At 39.3% G+C, this 20,562-nt stretch overlaps 1 protein-coding gene across 1 annotated transcript; it reads left to right on the forward strand.

Moving 5' to 3' along the window:
* Positions 1–281: 281 nt before the first annotated feature.
* LOC113129153 (desmoglein-2-like) lies at positions 282–20,168 on the forward strand. Its single transcript, XM_026304978.1, has 14 exons — positions 282–408; positions 3,031–3,159; positions 3,880–4,038; positions 4,249–4,390; positions 4,578–4,738; positions 5,636–5,770; positions 6,001–6,186; positions 7,726–8,144; positions 8,243–8,385; positions 8,713–8,934; positions 9,195–9,437; positions 12,457–12,587; positions 13,748–14,044; positions 17,038–20,168. The coding sequence occupies exons 1-14, from the start codon at positions 361–363 to the stop codon at positions 18,100–18,102; spliced, it is 3,480 nt and encodes a 1,159-aa protein (XP_026160763.1). The 5' UTR covers positions 282–360; the 3' UTR covers positions 18,103–20,168.
* The last annotated feature ends 394 nt before the right edge of the window (positions 20,169–20,562 follow it).

Raw genomic sequence — 20,562 nt, forward strand, 5'->3', positions numbered from 1 at the left:
AAGTCTGCATTTACTTCGGATTAGTTTTTTCTCTTTTATTTATGTGTTTTACATCTGAACCATTCTGCCTACATTCGCTCGCTCATGGCTGTCTAGGTGTGTCTGTGGGTGTGTTTATGTCTGTGTGTGTGTGTGCGCCTCTGGGTGTGTCTGCGTGCGTGCGTATGTGCCTGTGTGTGTGTGTGTGTGTGTGTGTGTGTGTGTGTGTGTGTGTGTGTGTGTGTGTGTGTGTGAGGTGGAGCCTTGTCCTCTTTCATAAGCCTCTTTCTTCGCGTATATTAGTTCACTACCGATTCAGGAACCTACGGGACTCTGTCACTTCACCAGATACCAGGACCTTAGCGGGGCTTTTATCCAGTCATGGTTCGGCTTCGTTCGGCCGTGTTCGTGCTGTTGCTGCTGTTTGTGGTGAGTGCCGGGCATCTGTGTTTTAGCTGAGGCTGAGGCTGAGCTGAGATTTTCGAAGCGACAGTCTTCTTCAGCTAAGTGAAGCTTCTGTGGAGGTCCCAGCTCCAAACTGAAGTGTTCTGTTGTTTTTGACAGTTGTTTAAACGGACACATTAGAAATCAAGCTGAGAAACCAGGAGCAACTGTATGATGGGACAGTACGTTTATGTGTGTTTCCCTATTTATTATAATTACATTCTTCATGTCAACCCTTAAATAGTTAACACCTATGGCCCGTGCTATGAGGCAGAGGCATGGCATTCATTTCTTGTCCTACAATTTTCTAATATCTTGTGATGTTGTCTATTAGATGACACTGGCAGGGAAGTCAGCAGCAAGCAAAAATTCACAATAAAAGTTTAAAGTAAGAAGTCGGCGTCAGATGGTGTCAGTCTGTAGAAATAATACACAGGTGAGCAATGACAAATTCAGTGAGTAGTTTGATGGCAGCAGGGCTAAGGGATGGGCGGTAGTGCTCCTTCAGATATCTCAGGTGTAGCAGCTTGCCACCAAAGGTGAACCCAGAGCACCCAGAGTGCCCATACTCTCTCTCCTCTGTCCACCCTCACCAGCTGGGAAACAAGTATATATGGGGAGATGGATTACTGGCCCAAGGTCCACTAGACAACCATAGAGGCACTGTTAACCTTTCTGTTGCATAGTCAAACAACTGACTACAAAATGACTGCAGAAAAAGAAAAAAACAGACTTAAAACTATGTGAAATAACTAAAAAGAAACAAAAAACTACACCGAAGACAGAAAAGACATCTGCAGAATTATGCAAAGTTACCAGATGAAATATAAAACAAGTAAAATAATTGGAAAATGATTATAAAGAGACCTGTCCAGGGTGTACCCCTGCCTTTCACCCGAGAGAGAGCTGGGATAGGCTCCAGCAGATCCCCGTGACCCTGGCTTTCAGGAAAAAGCGGGTATAGAAAATGGATGGATGGATGGATGATTATAAAGAGAGTGTGAGTGTGTGTAAGGTTGTCTGTCTCTATATGTGGCCCTGTGATGGACTGGTGACCTGTCCAGTGTGTACCATGGCCTTTCACCCAAAGAGAGCTGGGATAGTCTCCAACAGATCCCCATGACCCTAAATAGGAATAAGTGGGTATAGATAATCGATGGATGGATGGATGGATGATTTTAACATACAAAACAAAAAACAACCACAGAAAACACAGTAACTGAGTCATGCGGTTGCTCAATCTGAGTCCGTATCTGTGTCTGAGGGCCCATTGTCTCCTAATCTGTTCAAGTGTGTGCTTTTTTTTTAACCTAAACTAATAAACCAAATAGCTTTAGAGCCCTAGGTGTTTTGAAGTAAATGTGCTCTCAAACATCCATGTTTTTTTTCTTACCATTTTATCTTACATCAGAGACGGTGCTCAGGTCGTTGAACTACTTCGTAATAATTGATTACATTCAAGTAAGAGAAGTACAACAGTGTCCTTATAAATACAAATACTGAGAAATATTTTCACTAATGAAGTTTCATCTCAGGTTTACTCTGTAATGCTGATTCTGTGTGTTTTTTTTTTGTTTGTTTTTTTGGCACTGCTGTTCATACATATTGTGAGTCAGACAGTTCATCTTTTCACACACAAGATGTGCAGCCACTCCTTGCCCAGGAACCATCACCTCCCTTCTCTTATTCTGACATGCCCATACAATGACTGAATAGTTATTCCCCTGGGAGGGTGTGTTGGTATCATCTCTGATCAAAAGCAGCTACACACAACCCAACAGATGCATGCTTTTACCCACAGAACCTCAGAGTATGTGAATTCATGCAGTTATTTTTAATAGTGTAATCGCCTTTGTATTACATGTACTAATGTCAGCATACTGAGGTTGGTAAAATTTTCAAATACAATAGAAAAGCCTAAATTGAAAAAACACTTTATTTGCTGACTTATGAGAACTTTATATACTTTGTCAAACACAGTTTACAACAAATTATTATATCCTTAATCCTTGTGCCTCCTTGTGAATTTGGAATTTTAAGTTTAATACATCAAAGTATTTATTTTTTCAAAGAGAGACTTTTATTTACAAACTGCTGTTCTTAGAAATGATCATCTGCATCTTAATTTCTTGTTTTCTACCGCACCGTTAGACTTTCTCTTTAGAAAGCATAGAGGAAATTGTGGGTGCTTACATCTGTATATACTGGCCTTGGTTGACTTTCTGTTGAATCATGAGCGAGAAGTGTTGTCCCTGCCTTTTCTGTAATGTGACATGTATTGAGTTTTGCCTTTTCTCATAGTGATATGTGAAATTCTGTTGTGGTTTACACCTACAGACAGTACTTAGTGGACAACTGGTTTCGTATCATTTATTCTTCTCTATTGTTGCCTTGGTTTTCCTGATTGTAGGTGAACAGGACACATGCTGCTGCTGGCCTTTTGGCACCAGAATTACAAGCTATTGCACTGTGTTTTGAGCTCTGAATGAGAATCCTGCATAAATAAGTACCCCCAAACCTGCAGCACAAGTTGCCACATGCTCATGATGAGACTCAGATGAATCTGTCAGGGTTCATTGTAAAATAATTTCATCAATTTTATTACAGCTCCAGGCTGTTGCTGAGGCGAGAGCCAAGTCTGGAGACAATTTGGTGAGAAAAAGAAGAGAATGGTTACCACCCCCTAAATTACTGACGGAAAATGTAGACTACACCAACATGGTATCTGTTGCCAAGGTGAGTCAGTGATCTTTGAATTTATCGCTGCCTTCAAACTCTAAATCAGTGCAAACTCAGCAGCCAGAATAAAAAGGTGAGAAAAAGACCATAGACTGTTAACCAAAAGAAGTATGAGTAGAGATGGTACAGTATGTGGGTGACAAAGTCTTTGAGCTCCTTCAAGTCCCTCAAGGCCAAACGATGCTCCAATTTCACTAAAACTAGAACATTTCTTGATTTAAAGAAAATGGATAAATAGAGTTAAATAGGTGTTATCAACTGCAACACCACCCTTGTGTATTTCATCTTTCTTGCCCATATATTTGTGTTGCTGTAAGACACAAATATTCATTATCCAATTTAATAACTAGATGATGAGCTTGAATGGACATCGATCTAGACAAAGGGACAGCACACCATTCCTCTGTACACGCAGCATGTGGCATGTGCAGTAAATAGCCATGTTCGGCCACCAGAGAGAGCTACTGGAACAGCATCCTCAACAAACAGACAAGCGCAGATTTGCAGGGTGGAGACAAGTAGCCAAATAAGCTGAAGAGAGTAAAATGCTTAATGGCAGTACTATATATTGTTTAGCATTTACGAAAAGTTTAGATGTTTTCTTAAGTTGGTCCCCTCTCAAGTGTGACTTCAGAACTAGCTGGTGCAGATGTGCAGTGAAATGAATATGAATCAGACTTTTTTTTTTAGCTGAATTATCTCTTCTCTGTGTTTCAGATTCATTCAGATTATGATGATGGAACCGGGAATATTTACTACTCCCTGGAAGGAATTGGTGCAAACCAGTATCCTTTCCATGTGTTCAGAATTGACCCCACAACCGGACTGATTCGGGTGAACCAAATACTTGACAGGGAGTACATTGATACATACAATGTGAGTGATCCATTATAGATTTCATTCTGTTTTGCTATATTTTTTGGCTTTGATGTCACATTTCTCTTCACAGTATTCAGCAATTCTTGTTTTATAGTGCAACTATTTGTGATACATTAAAGCCATAGTCTAATTATGTTTGTGAATAAAATTGAAAAAAACAGTTGACAGGGGTGACAATGTTTGAGTGTTTATCTTTTGATATTTCAGCTGTCAGGTGTTGCGACATTCAAAAATGGCACAGAGGCTGAGAGAAAAATTGACATACGATTCAAAGTTGTCGATCAGAATGACAACGGTCCAGTATTTGGACCCCTCAGCGTCGGAGTGGTGGATGAGCTCAGTCCTACAGGTGGTGCACTGTTAATGTTTTTGTGGGCAATGCAACCAAAAAAGTGATATGTGGCAAAATAGTTATGGCCTCATCAAATAAAATATTACGTAAAACAAACCTTGCTTTGTTTTTGTATTTTTTTTTTCATTTTGTGTCTATATGTATTATTCACTTTGATGACTTTCATTAAATACTGTTTTCACAGGGACTTTAGTTATGAAAGTCATTGCAACTGACGCTGATGAACCAGGTCATGAGAACTCCCAGATCGCCTACACCATTATAAATCAGAATCCAACCAATGACATGTTCCTCTTGTCACATGATGGGACCATCAGTGTCAATAAGCCTTCCCTGGACAGAGAAGTACAAAGTGTTTTCTTTTTTCATAGTCAGATAAGACTTTTTAAGGAATTAAATCATGGTGAAAGTGTATTAAAAAAGTGATCATGTAAAAGTGACAGTAAGACTTTTGTTACAGCTAATTCTACCAACACTACATGGTGATCCACGCTGTGCTTTTACGAAAAGGCAACCAAGTGACCAAAAAACTCAGTAAATTCAGCCTTAAGGCAACATTTGTTTGAATGTTTGGGGGAACATTTCAGATCAAATGTTTATCTCTTACTCATACCCGCTACATATACTGTTTGTGCCCATTTCTATTACTATATAAATTGAAATTTACATTACTGTTGTTTAATACCGTTGTTTAATTAGTGTTGCTGTTGCTTAATTTTAATATTGTTACACATAAGCTCCACAATTTCATACAGCCTTGCAAAGAAAATGCTGCTAAGGTGCCCCAATCACCTGAAAGCATTTCCTTATTTATTCACCATTTAATGGTGAGGAATTGCACCATGCTTCTTGGCTCAAAAAGATTTAAGTAAACTCATTAAGTTCACACTTTGAATAATACAGGCTTTACAGCATTTAAAAGAAATTTCAGCATGTTGGTTTCTACACAGTGGACTACATGTGCTATTCTGAGGGACTCCCCACTGGCAGGATATCCAACAGGGGAGCATCCCCTTGAAATTGCCAGTGTAAATGTAAATACAGTGACTACCTTTTTTTGGAAATTATAGCAAACAAAAGTATTGCTGCTCTGGCCAGTGTGCAACCATGCAGCTAACTTTAGATATTATAGTACATTGTTCTTTCTGAATTCAGATATTTTATATTATTCTTAATTTACAGTAACATGTTATACATCCTCCACTTCAATAATGTATGATTACTTCTGTTTTCTAATTTCAGAAAGTAGCTCAGTACAGTCTGACAGTGAAAGCTCAAGACCTCAAGGGAAAATCAGGAGGAAACAGTGCAACTGCCACTGTTACCATTAATATCAGAGATGTAAATGACAACCCTCCAACTCTGGAAAAAGAGATGGTAATTTTCTTTCTCCTCTACTATATCAACATGTTTTGCTGCTTGTTGGTGCCAGAATAAATACGTTATATGAGGGTTTTCAGAGAGGCATGGATTCACTGTTTTCTGTTTATGAGAAATTAAAGGAATTATATGGAAATCCTGGATGTGCTCATGACACCTGCAAGTCACTGAAACAAATACTGCTGAAAAGAACCTCATTATCTTGATCTCCGTTGTTTTACTTGCAGTATCAGGGCAACATTGAGGAGAACACACATGGTGTGGAGGTGATGAGACTCAAAGCACAGGACCTGGACCTAGAGAACACAGAGAACTGGGAAGCTGTGTTTGACATTGTTAAAGGCAACGAGGCTGGGTACTTCAGCATTAGAACAGACCCCAAAACCAATGAGGGCATCCTAATGCTAGACAAGGTACTTCTATTTTGAGTTAGTAGAAACAGAACTACAGTCTTTTGTGCGCTAATTGTGGTAAAAGCGATGATAATACTCCTTAAAACAAAGAACAAAATAAATTTGATTACTCATCATGAAAGGACTATGTGTGGATAAGACTAGTAAAAGCAGTAACTCAGTTACAAAGTTATATATAATTTGCTTTTTTGTATAAGAGGTAAAGTACATCAATTATTTAAGTGATATTGAAGTGAATAGAAATACTAAATAAAAACATGCAGATTGGCAGTTCCTTTTGGATTTCTAAACTGCTCACCCTCAGTGAGTCCACCTACCCATGAAGCAACTTATTTTGGCTACAGTGTTTGTGCTCCCTGTCATTTTTTCTATACCTAAACCCATGACTATACATAGACTGAGCAGTACTTCAAGAGCTTTGACTTCAGATGCTCTTCCTTCAATAGTCCAATATAGACCAATATTCAATTTATGCTGCATTATATACTCACTCATGAAAAAACCTCAATATATTGACTTATTCTCAGGCTGAAGGGAGGCATCATTTTTACGTTACTGAAGCCCTCAAATGACATACTGCACACTTTTGCTGTTTTGCAACAAGATTCTGTCCTTGAAAATTGCAAATAAAATCTGTGATAGCACGCAATTATTACCTTGATAACATATCCCAGCAGCTAGCTTTCAGCCCTGTCTCTCCATCCTAGACTGTCTTTAGAATTCCCCCAATCCTCTTTGAGGCCAAACTGATATTTTTCTCCATGGCCTCCATGAACTCCTCCACGCTCAGGGTTTGCCTCCACAGCTACAAAGGTTGCAGTCCTTCTGATATGTCTATGTTGCTTCAGAAGTAAGTGATGTAGATGGACTGGTCTTACTATACGTAGCACTTTCCATTCCTCTCATTTGCAAATCCACATGCTGAAGGCTGCTGAGTTGCCAAACAGGTCAGCTTGGGGTCAGCTTCAGCCCAAGAAAATGCAGGCAGGAGGAGCCAGAGTATAGAACTGTAGAACTGCCAACGCTGTGATTTGAAGACACTGCCAGAAGTCTAAAAGAACTTCTTTGCCATCTTAACAGCCTCCCTCCATCAGTGTCACATTGAAAAGTACTGACAAACTTATGGAGACAACTCCAAGCGGTCAGCTCTGCAAAGGAGATTTTAATTAGGGCTGGAACTAAACTCAGCTGAGAGGCAGGGTACACTATGGAGTTTAGTCTATTACTGACACATAGAGACAGACCAACACACACATGCTCAGATCATATTTTGCTGACTAGTACATGAGGAAACACACCCTAACAATTCCACTTCTTGCAATGTTTTAGTGAGATGCCTTAATTGGGACTAATTTGCCTTGATCAGTTCTCTGAGGGGTTAACTATGCTTGGCTATTTGGCCAAGGCGAGACAATTTATTTTATTTTTTTACTAAATGAAGAATTTGTATTTAGAGTGATTTAATATTCAACCATGGCAAATGATGTTGTCACTGTTATGTTATATTTATTTTTTGTCTCTGCATGTGCCATTTCACAGGCTGTGGATTATGAGGATGTGAAGGAACTTGATCTAGGAATAGCTGTGAGAAACAAGGCTCAGCTATATTATGGATCTGGGGCATCTGCTGGAACTGGTGGAGCTGGTGGAGCTGGTGGAGCCTCAACCGGGGCAGGTGCAGGTGCAGGTGCAGGTGCAGGTGCAGGTGCAGGTGCAGGTGCAGGTGCAGGTGCAGGTGCAGGTGCAGGTGCAGGCGGTGGATCATGGCAAAGTGGGATGTCATATAAAACCTATCCAGTTAAAATAAATGTGAAGAATCAGCCTGAGGGGGCACGTTTTAACCCCAAAGTCAAAGCTATCCCCATCCCAGAGGGAGGCAACTCCATCAACATTAAAGATGTTATTGCCCGCTACCCAGCACTAGATGGAGACACTGGAAAACCAGCTAAGAATGTCATGTCAGTGGAAATAGCATACACACAAATGACTGTACAATTAAAATTACAGTGTCTGTTGTCCACACTCAATAAGAATAACTGGTCTATTTTTGTTATAGGTATGCCAAGGGCTCAGACCCTGACAACTGGCTAAGCATTGACCCGAAGACAGCTGAGATCAAACTGAACAAGATTCCTGACAGAGAATCTACTTTTCTTGTCAATGGGACATATTTTACTACAATACTCTGCATTTCAGAAGGTACATTCTTACATTACATATTTGCTCCAGCTCAAGCTGTTTTACTTATAAGACTAGTACTCTAATGCCAAAGTAGCCATGGAAAGGCAAAACATATTATGCTCAAAGGATAAGGTGATTTTCAATGTTTTTATTTCCACAAATACCATACTGTCAAACCAACAGAACCTTAAAAAGGTTTCCTACAAAAAAACATAAGCAGAAGTTGCGGAGTATTAGCTTTTCCCTCAATCTGATCACATCTTTACTCATTGACCATTATCTGAAAGAAAGGATGATCTAAAAAATGTTGAATTACCCATTGTTTTTTTTTTCTTTTAAACACAGATGTGCCTGGTAAAACAGCCACTGGCACCATAGCCATCCAAGTGGAAGATTTAAATGACCATTGTCCCACCCTGACCAGTAACATCCAGACTATGTGTACCACGGATGATGCTGTTATTGTGAATGCTAAAGATGAAGATCAATTCCCTAATGGACCTCCTTTTGACTTTGCCATTGTCCCAGAGGGCACTCAGGGTAAATGGCAGGTGGAGCATCTCAATGGTGAGGAGAATACTGCTAATTGTATATATAGAGGTTATTATAGATTGATAAATAAAACGCATACAGATGTAAAGTCTTAAACCTCATCAATAGGTTATGACTTTAAAACTAACACTAAGCCTAGTATGCATCATAGACCAGTGATCTTCCAGTGTCCATGTGGAAAAGTCAAATCTTCCCTTTAGTTTTTCATCTAGAATACTGTTAACTCTAAAGATCATTGATCTTCTACATATTTATGTTTGTCTTGTTGCCGGAAGACACTGCAGCTATCCTGAGGGCCCAGGAGTCCATGTGGCCTGGTATCTATGAAGTGGAATTCATGGTGAAGGATGAGCAGGGACAGGCCTGTCCAGAACCCCAGAAAGTCCAAGTCCAAGTTTGTACATGTGAGGGTGGAGTGGTGTGTGGAAAACAAGGCACAAGTGGTCAGACCAGCAAAAAAGTGGAGTTAGGACCTGCAGGAATTGGACTACTATTTCTGGGCCTGCTGCTCTTACTACGTAAGAATCATGTGATACTTATTCTGATGAACACTGAAGACTGAGACAGTGCCAAAATGGGTCAAGTTGAGTTGAGGCCGAAAGATAACAGTAAAGCAAACATGCAAAACCTAAAGTAGGTATAGACAGTGTACATGTATTTCTAAAACATGACATATTGATACATACCCCTAGTACAGGGGTATGTATCACTCCCTCTTACACGATTCAATACATATCTTTATACATGGTCCTTGAACCGATGTAAAAACGATACAGCTAAATTTGTGACAATACAGTGTGATTTTGAGTCAATTCGATTTCACTCAGCCAGTAATTAGTCTTAATTGAGGTGTATGTGTATTGAGAGTTAAAAATAAAGGGCTTTTTAGTTTAAGCACCAAGATCAAATGCCCATTACATGTCAGTCACTTGAAACAATAGCAATAATCAATTGGCACTTTTGTAGAGTACAACCTCTGAAAACATTCAGCACTGTCATTTGTTGTTGTAGTAGGAAAACCAGAAAACAGTGCAGTACTGTAGTCTAAATGACAAAGGCGTGTATTAGGGTTTCGGCATCGGATGGAGTCAATTCGTGCAGTGTTACGGAGGTGAAATAAAGCGGATTTAGTAGAATGGAAACATTGGAAAGCAGATTGAAGTAGGTCAAAAAGATTATACTGAAAGAAATGCTCAAATAGTTGGGAGGAAATAGTTTTTTTTTTTTTTTAGTATTTTAGAGAGAAAGGGAAGATTTGCTATAGTCTGTAGTTAGCAGTTTCACCATCTAAGGATTTTTTTTTTTTAAGAATGGGGGTGATATTAGCAGTAATAAAACATGAAGGGACTGAGCCTGAGAAAAGAGAAAGAATGAATATGATAGATGGACCTAAGAGGTACCAGAGATCTTTAAGAAGATCAGTGGGTATGGGTTCAAGGACACAGGTTTAACAAGGTGGGTAGGTGTAAATGGTAAATGGTCTTATACTTGTATAGTGCTTTTCTATACTCAAGTGTACTGAAAGCATTTTTACACCATTGGTCCATTCACCCATTTGCTCACACAATCACTCATGCACTCATACACCAGTGGAACCAGTATGGATAGGGAAAATGATTTGAAGATATGAAGAGGAGCAGTAGAGAGAGGGACGATGGAAAATAGGAAGGCTTTATTAATGATATCAAATAAGTGAATATTAAAAGAATCCAAAACAGTGTCAGGGGTACCTGAGGTGAATGGTAGATGACAGATGTTCTTTTAAGAATTCCACAGTAAATAAGTTTATCAAATGAGAAGTAAACAGAAGAGATGTCTGAGCAGATTGTTGCGGTATGGTGATGTCCAGATGGATAAGTGAATGGTCAGAGGTGATTGGAGATAAAGGGCAGACAGTTAGAATCCATGTACTCTCTGTTCTTTGAATTCCAGGGTGGACAGTTCTATGCAGAAATTAGCAGCACACCGTCTCACCATTATGGCGGTGAGACGGTTTTGCATGGAGCACAGTTTTCACAGCTTGTCACCTGTCATGTCATCTTTTCTTCCCCTGAATAAAACAAAATTGTTTTCTGGTCTCAGCTTTCAAATTACCACCCCTTTTTTCCTTCTCAGTACGTAACTTCTGACTCTGACCAAAACAGGAAAACGAAACAAAAAAACAATTGTTTTCCTGTTTTGTTGTCATTCCGATTTCATTCTGACAACGGCAGAACCGAAAAACAACTCATTTCCAGTTTTTTCATTTTAGAACAGGATATCGAAAGAACAGAGAGTACATGGATTATTTAGATTCGAAAAAGTGATACTTCTGGTTAATATTAAATTGAGTATATTACCATGGTGGTGGGTGGCACCATGAACACATTGAGCAAAGCCACATATGTCAGTGGAGTATAGAAAGGATTTAGGAAAAGGGTCCATGGATTTGTTGATGGGAACGTTAAAATCACTCATTAGAATGGTATTGGCACTCTGACTGGCGAGATAAGCAAGAAAATCACCAAATTCATCATGAAAAGCCAGCATGAAAGATGAAGATAGAGGGGAGATAGAATGGCAAAATGAGTTGGTTTTCAGTGTGAGTACCTCAAAGTAAGAGTAGATGCACGTAGGAAAAGTGGAGAGACTATTTGAAGGTTTGGACAGGAGACCAACACCTCCATCAAACTTAGTGATAGAAAGTCCAGGCAGTAAGGCTTCAATGAGAGGGAGATTGAAATCAGGTCTGAGCCATGTTTCACATAGGCCTAGGGCATCCAATTTGCAGTCTAATATTAAGTCGTGTACGAGTAGTGATTTAAAAGTGAGAGACCTAATGTTAGGACAGCCAAATCGGAGAGTGATAGAACTGGAGAGGGGGTGTAGTTGAGATCAGAGGGGTGCTGAGATGTGGGAAGTGGAAGAGAGTGAAGGCAACAAGGAGAACTTAGTACGCACAGAGGATTAGTAGTGATAGCGCGACTTTTGGTGCAAGTGGATAAAAGGGGAGGGTTTTTTGGGTTAGTCGTCTTTTGGGTGAATAATTGTCAAGAGGAAGATGGAGCACAGGGCAGTAGAGAGTTTAATGTGACTACAACCCATAAAGGAGCTATAGTGAATCAACTAAACCTAAAGACACTTTTTTTTTTGCTAATTTAAGATTTTGCCTTTTTTTTCCCCAGATTCTTACCTGCACTTAAAGTAAAAAATAAATACAGCCATCCCTATAAACAGCAGAACTACACTTTTCAATTTTTACAATAATTGCAACTCTATGATAGACTACCAGCATTACCTACAGCATGCACCATTTTTTGACACCATTTGACTAGAAAGTTTTTACTTTTTGAGATGTGTTTGCTAGCAAGTATGGCAAGGCATTTATGAAGACCATGATGCAATTTTTCAAAAATGCAAAGATCTCCCCAAAAGATACAATCACACTGTGTTATGGCATTATTGTGGTGTGCCTTGTTTTGTCTGACCTCAGAGACCTGCTGCAGTCCCCACACCAAACAAATTTATCTAAAACTCTTCTTCTTACTGTTGTTACAGTCATTCCTCTGTTACTGCTCTTCTGCCACTGTGGGAGTGGTGGGGGTCTGGCAGGGGATTTTGCTGAGATGCCTTTTGATACCAAATCACACCTCATCAACTACCACACTGAGGGCCAGGGAGAGAACACGGTAAAACCACTTCTTTACCTTTTAATATAAACATTTTAAGAAATATTTAGACACATTTTACAAATTAAAGGTATATATTCAAAGAGCACATCTACAGAAATTATAAGAAAGACGAAAAAGAAGGAACTGGTTTATTGCTGTAGTAATAATTTGTTTCTGGCTGATATAAAACATTAATTTTTGTTTCACCTGAATCTCAGCACATCATTTCTGTTTGAATACCAGAGAAAGAGCAACAGTTCACCTGTTGCAGTATGAAAGAACAAGACAATGCTGTAAATACAGCTGTCCAAGAGTTAGAAATACATTTTTTTTCATTTAGTAGACATTTCTTTCCAAAGAATCATACAAATGAGGTATAGTTCAAGCCATAGGAGATCAAGGAGAATAAATGTCAGATACTGAAGAGACATAAGGCTGCAGACAAATGAAGTAGCTCACAAATATACATGAAATTACAACTTCCTTTTATCAGATGAAAGAGGAAGACAAGGAGCAAGAGAATATTAGGTTTGGTGGGCAATCTCAGAGAAGGTACGTCTTCAAGAGATTCTTCTAATTGAACTCGGACAGTGTCTGTGGAAGGCAAGCAGCATTATTAAGGACCACAGCCATCCAGCACACAGACTATTCCACCTAATAACGTTTGGCAGACAAGTACAGATGCCTGATTGCACACACTAAAAGACTCAAAGAGAGTTTTTACCACCAGGCTGTCAGGTTCCTTAACTCAACATAAATCATCAATCATCTGTAACGCTACTATTTGTGCAATATTTTTCTTTTGTGCAATATACTACTCACCACCTGTGAGCTATATATATATTATTATTATACTTTTTTTTCCTAGGTTTTGTCTTTACTATTTACTAATGTTCTGTTAGTGAGTTGGTTGGTTCCTTCTTCTCTACAAACATTTCATTCCATTGTTAAGTGTTAAGAGTGTTAACCTGCACATGACAAATAAACCAATCTGAATCTGACATGTTAACTTGTTTTGCTAGTGATTTTTGTGGTACTCTTTAGAAATTGTGAACTATTAATAGATATTGGATATCAATATGGCAATATATATGGCTACCAGAAGGTAAATATTTTACAGCAAACAGCTCTTTTGTGTTGACTCTGTTCTGACATTTGGATCCTCTGGGTTGTTGTAGGAGGTGCCACTGCTGAACACGCCGATGCAGATGGATGGAAATGGTTTCAAAGTGATTCCAGGCGAGGCTAATGACACTTCAGCAATGGTAAAATCTGTCATTTCAATGGGTGGAATAAATAGGGGCTCCCATCAAAGTGGTGGCGAAATGGAAGAAATGTGGGAACGCAGAAATTGGAACATCAGTGGGTCCTACCAGGCTGCTACACTTGAGAGCAAAGGAACAAGAGGAGGAGGTGGAGGAATTTTTGATGATATGGCTTTGCCACATCACTTCCTTGGACAATACTACACTCAGGTGAGGAATTAGCTGACCACATAGAGTAGAAAGCTTCAACAACCAGTCTCCATGCAGTAACAGCAGAACAAAAACATCACTACATTAGTCAGTTCAAAAGAAGTATAGTGGACCTGAGAGCTCAAAGCACTACAACTCAATAAATAAATTAAGAAAACACATGCAAATTAAAGTATCTTTCCTAGTCTGAAAATACATATAAAGCATTTTGGAAAAACAATGTGTGTGAAAACCCAACTAAATACTGAAACAAATTGCAGAAAGGTACAGCAAATTAAATCAAATCAATTTTATTGATATAGCACATTTAAAACAATGATAGTTGAAACCAAAGTGCTATACATAATAGACAATGTAATTAAATAATAATATAATTACATGCGCCATAAAGCATACCTGGATGTAATGATAGTACTCTGTCACTAGCCCTTTACCACCTCTGGTACTTTAAAGTAATCTAATCCTTCACCCACTAAGCTATGTGATACAGACCCACATGCATTTTCTAGATCTAAGAAAACCACATACAACTCTCTTTTTTCTCTCTCTGCTTACTGATTCCAGTTTTCTGCACTGATATACTGTCAATAAACTTATTACTCTCTATGTAAGTTGACCTTCTACATTCAAAAGAGAGATATGCCTAAATTGTTCTATCCCAAAGGAATCTTTCTCCTAAAGGATAAATATCCCTCCTGCATGCCACTTTTCCATTATACAATTTTAGTATTACTAGGCCAGGGGTGGGAAATCCATGTTCCTCAAGGGCCACTGCCCAGCCTGTTTTCCAACTAGCCCTGCACTACCCACTGCTGATTATCTGGATCAGGTGTGTTCAGCCAATTACAAGCTGGAACATACCATCACAGTCTCTTCTCACTAGCTCTAGACATTAATTTTGGTTTCTGCCCTATGCTGTTCTCTTTCTTTAGCAGCCTGCACTCACCACTCTCTTGCTATTTGGTGCCACCTTCTGTGTCCTCCTCACTTGAAGGAGGACACAGAACACTGATATCCTGCACATTAGCCTGTTGCTTGATTTCACTTGACTAACTCAAGTAACTTCTTAGGGAGTATTGCTCCACGGTCAATGTCTTTCCCCATAGCAACAAATCTGGACCTCAGAACAGCTAAAATAATTTGATCTACTAAATAGGAGTAATGTGGCTGAACTTATCAGAATGTGTTACAGTCTAACTGCAGCATTTTGAACCAACTGTAGATAATAACGAGAGATTTATACCCCATTTACAGTCCTGTTGGGAGGACATAAAGGTATGGATTATTGTTTCAAAGCCAGAAGAACACAAAAAGTTTATTTTTGGCTATATTCTTAAGATGAAAAAAATATTTTTCCTCATTTAAAATTTAAGAAATACAAGGCCATCCAGTGTTTAATTCCATGCTAGGCATGCTAAAAGAGATTTAATTAGTTGTCCTTGTCATGGCAATTCAGTGGCATACAGATCTGATTGTCATGGGCAAAGCAATAAAAGGAAATGTCAGATTTTCTTACAAATAGTCCGTAGAGGAAGCATATAACTACAGCCACAGAGAGAAAAAAAGATTAGGAGGAGAGGAGAAAGGATAGGAACTCAGTGCATGAGTCCCCTGGAAGTAGGTATGCAGCGAATTCAAGATTAACCACACTTTAACACGTCATGATTAATTAATCTTAATATTAATATGTTAATATGGCAGGAGTAAAACTGACATAACATCAGGAGCTTGTAGACTTCCAGACAGTAGGGGCTCTACGTCAGGTCCAAAAGAAATGTAGAAACACAAACTTAAAACACAAAATAATTTTGTGATCTATTTCCATTTATTTTTAAAAGAGAAATACTGACAGATGTTTATAGAGGAGAGGTCAAAGGGAAAAATGGACTTTTGTCTTTATTATTATTTTGTGCTGTATTATTTTGTTACTGTGTTGCTTCTGTTTCATAAGGCAGCAATACATAACGATTTAAAACCTAATGAGTGTTCATGTAATTTTATACACTAGTAATGTTGTGAAATTAATCAATGCATAATCGTGATAATCGTGAACCCAGGATCATTCCTCAGACTGTAATCGTAACAACAAAATCTATAATCGTTGCATCCCTACATGGAAGTCTAGGTCTATAGCAGCATAACTGAGGGATGGTTCAGGGTTACTAGCCCTAACTTAAAGCTTTATCAAAAAGGAAAGTTTTAGGAGCTGGTTCTACAGGAGAGGAACATGATAGCTAAAGGCTCTGCCTCCCATTCTACTTTTTGGAAACTGTGATGATATGGTACTATGAGGTCTTTAAGGTATAAATGAGCTTGATCATGAAGTGATTTTAAATTCAATTCAGGATTTTACTGGGAGCCAATGAAGAGAAGCTAATATGGGAGAAATATGATCTCTCTTGCTAGTGTCTGTCAGAACTCTGGCTGCAGAATACTGGATTAACTGGAGGCTTTTTTATGGAGATACTGGGACATCCAGATAATAATGAGTTACAGTAATCTAGCCTTGAAATAACAAATGCATGGACTAGATTTTCTGCCTCATTTCGAGACAGGATGTTTCTAATTTTGACAATATTGCACAAGTGTAAGAAGGCAGTTGTAGAAATTTATTTCATGTGTGAATTAAAGGACATATCTTGGTCAAAGGTAACTCTACTGGTGGCCAAAACTATGCCATCTACAGTAACATGTATCAGAGGTTTTTAAGCTGAAATACAATAACTCCTGTCTTGTCTGAATTGTGTAACTTTGTGGAACTCCATGACTACCTTTTGTGGAGGTGGAAGGTTCATCATGAAAATGAACAAATTGGAATTTGTTTGGTGAATAAGATTCAATCCAATTTGTCACAGTTCCTTTAACCCCAATCACATATTACAGTCTATAATAAAATATTGTGGTCATTTGTGTCAAAGAATCATGTCATGAATACCAAACTATTACTTTCTCAGACAACAAAAAGTAACCCTGATTTCCTTTTTTTCCAACAGAAGGTGACCGGTGAAAACAACAGCTCTACAGTGAAGGATAGTCTGCTGGTTTATGACTATGAGGGCCATGGCTCTACTGCTGGCTCTGTTGGCTGTTGCAGCCTCCTAGAGTCTGAAAATGACCTGCAGTTCCTGGATGACCTTGGACCAAAGTTCAAAACCCTTGCTCAGGTGTGTGGAGGTAAGACCATTTCAACTGAGGTCAAATCCGCTTCCACTCCCCCTGCCTTCATCAACACTCAGACCTCAGTGTCAAGGTCTGTGACTGTCCCACAGCTGCCTCCTCCCCCCAAAACAGAGCCCACCATCTCCAAAACAGAGCGGACTGTGGTCAGGGAAGTATCTGATCATTCTCAGACGATGATGGGAAGCACAACCACAGTTAAGGGAGGGATGACAACAGTTAAGGGAGGGATGACCACAGTGAAGGATAGGATGGCAAATCAAGCCCAAATGGTCCTTCTGCAACAACAGCCTGTCTACTACACCACCACACCTGTGCTGCAGCCGATGCACTACGTAGTCCAACCACAGGTTCAGAACACTGTGCTGCTGACTGAGGCACCAACTGCCAACCTGCAGGGCATGGTACTGGTTAACAGCTCTCAGCCTGTACCTGCCCAGGGTGTGGTTGTTCAGGGACAGACTGTTATGTCCAGCAGACAAGGTCAGGCCCCTGGCATCGTGCTGATGGAGAAGAGTGGGGTCCAGGTTGGTGGTACCAACCTGATCCACACTGGAAACCTCTCTGGCTCCCAGACCATGATGGTTCTGGATGGCAAAGTCCCTGCAGGGACAATGAAGGTGGGGAGCCAGACTGGCCTCATTAAGGGAGGCACTCTACAGTCAGAGGCGCTTTCAGGATCTGAGACCGTCCTGGTGGTTGGAGGTCCAACAAACAGTGCAGGGCAGTTGGTACAGGAAGAAGGAAGTCTGTCCCAGAAGAACAATACTGTTAGCTCTCAAGGCATCTTCTCCAACAATGGCAGCACAATCACTGGCTCTCAGAGCATGGTGGTGGGTTCCTCTACCACCACAGTGAGCACACTCCCCACCAAACAATAAAGTGGTGGTGCAGGAGACCAGAAATAATCCACTGAACACTGTGAGACAAACGTATGGCAAAGCAATCTTTCAAATACTTTTATGAATGACACTCTACATATGCATGTCAGTTTATTGGTGGAGGGGGTCCTGCAGCAGTTTCACTCAGAATAAAGCTGCACGTGCCTGCATCTTCATGCTACAGTGTCCACATGACACTAACATATGCACTTATTCAAGCTCTGTGTTAGAGAACTATTTTGAAGACAGGTACCAACAAAAACTGTCATTATGATTTTAAAAACTGTACATATATCACATGTATTTACGGTCACACCCGAGTGTGTGTGCCCAATCATGTTTGATCTCTGAAGCTAAGCAGGGTCGTGCTTGGTCAGTCATGGGAGACCAACTTGGAAGACCAGCAGGTTGCGTCAGGAAGGACATCTGACGTAAAACATCTGCCAAAACAATCATATGGATCAGTTGATCCCCAAATGGGAACAGTGGAAAGAAAAACAAATCATGTAGGCTACCATGTTTATTTTCTGCAAAAAATATTTTTCCAATATTGACTTTGGATGCGAACACAGCTGCCACAAATTCATAATAAAATATTTGTATCTACATAAGGATCAGGTGGTCCAAGTTCTCACTTATGTTAAATGTTCCAAGTTGTAATAAATAAATTTTATACAGCCCACTAACATTACTGATGATTTAACTTTTCAAGAGCATCATCATCGGGTCAACATATCATCATCCGGCACTTTGGTTTATGACCAAAAACCCTGACATTACCATCAGCCTCACCTGTACTTTGTGCTTATTGCTAAGTAGCTAAGCTATCATGTTAACTTGCTAAACTATGATGGTAATACAATGTAAATGTATCAGGATATTAGCACTGTCATTGTCAGTACATTGCCATTACCATGTAAATGTTACCACGTTTGCTTAAAGCATTGCAGCACCTAAGTACAGCCTCACTGGTGTTTGAAAACACCTTATTCTGATTTTGAGTTTTTGTCTGGTTTGTTTTTACATGCAACACAAAATACACATGTAACTGATTTGAATGACATCTTAAGGTTGGCTTTTAATCTTACATGTAGGCCATTGCTAGGTGATTTGTATTCGTTAGTGAGGAAAAAGGTTAAATTAGTTTTTTAAGTCTTAGCAGTGGTGCGTGTCCCTGCACAGAAGACCAACGAATGTTGGTTACACGTTGATCCATTAATACTGCCTATCAGCAATCAGGTAAATGTGTTGCACTCAATTTAAAGTCCTTTTGTAAGTTCTGTTGGAAAAAAGCGATTCCTCAGCAAATAACATATTTGAACATAGGTTTTTCAAAAGCATGAATTTACATGTTAATCTAATAACCCAGTAAAAAAAAAACATCCACCATGTTACAGGTTGGAAGATGTATTATAACATGTCCACATACAACAGGACAATAGCATGCAACAAACACAAAGACAGCAGATCAATGGCTAATGCAATCAGGTGAACAATCCAATGTTTGTCTGTCTCAATGGAACTTTAGGATTTTAATATATTATGTTTAGATCGGTATAGTTTAAGAGTTTAATCCTGTTCAGTTAATCATGGCTTGCTGGCTTTCTTGCTCTATATAGTTTCAAAGATGTTTTGACTCTTCCAAAGATAAAATGGTCTTTCTGTATATTTGTACTTGGATTTCATTGGCCTTAACATGCTTGCTCTACATTTATAAGTTTTTAATGAACTACAGTAAACAGTTAAGAAAAACCTTATTTACTAGTCATTGTTATGCTGTGGTACATTTTCTGTCGTTTCCAAAAAGCTAAACTGCAAATAATGGCATGTTTACACCAATTTCAACTGTAACCTTTAAATTAGTTGAGCAATTCAACCCTTTTCTCAATATAAAACTCTTCTTGTGTTGAGGTGCACTAACAAATGAGTTACATTTTTTTAATGCAGACAGATGCTTATGTTTGGAATACATTTGACATAATGTCATGTTTGTCTCAGGGATGTTTAATGGAGGGGTATGATTGAATTATGCTTGTGTTCTTTAATAAACTGTTAGCATGAAATAACTACAAGTCAATAAGTGTTTAATGTATCTGTGTGAGGGCAGGCTAATATATTATGAGGGTTAATGCTTGATGCCCCATTGCGGCATCCAAAAGCATGCCACTTAGCACTGCCTGTACATGCCCCTCAGAATATTTTTAGGGAGGGAGTGGATGAACAAGGCTCCAGCAGATCCTCCCAACCCTAAATAGGAATACATGGGTATAGATAATGGATGGATGGAGTAGCTGAACACTGACCTGTAACCAAATCCCTAATGGCAGCAAGAAAAAGCTGCAGTGTAGGTCTTGATGGTGATAAATGCCAGATTTCTCTCTAGTAATAACTGGAAGAAAGACCACACCAACAGGGGTGGGTGTGCAGCTGGAGAGACCCCCTTCTCTGGCCACAAGTGTT

The sequence above is a fragment of the Mastacembelus armatus genome, chromosome 4 (assembly GCF_900324485.2).
Source record: "Mastacembelus armatus chromosome 4, fMasArm1.2, whole genome shotgun sequence".
NCBI classification, from domain to species: Eukaryota; Metazoa; Chordata; class Actinopteri; order Synbranchiformes; family Mastacembelidae; genus Mastacembelus; species Mastacembelus armatus.

Excerpts from the sequence above, each read along its gene's own strand:
- LOC113129153 (XM_026304978.1), top strand. The coding sequence starts at position 361 with ATGGTTCGGCTTCGTTCGGCCGTGTTCGTGCTGTTGCTGCTGTTTGTG. Across the intron at positions 12,588-13,747 it reads AGGGCCAGGGAGAGAACACG|GAGGTGCCACTGCTGAACAC; the intron begins GTAAAACCACTT and ends GGGTTGTTGTAG. Across the intron at positions 14,045-17,037 it reads TTGGACAATACTACACTCAG|AAGGTGACCGGTGAAAACAA; the intron begins GTGAGGAATTAG and ends TTTTTCCAACAG.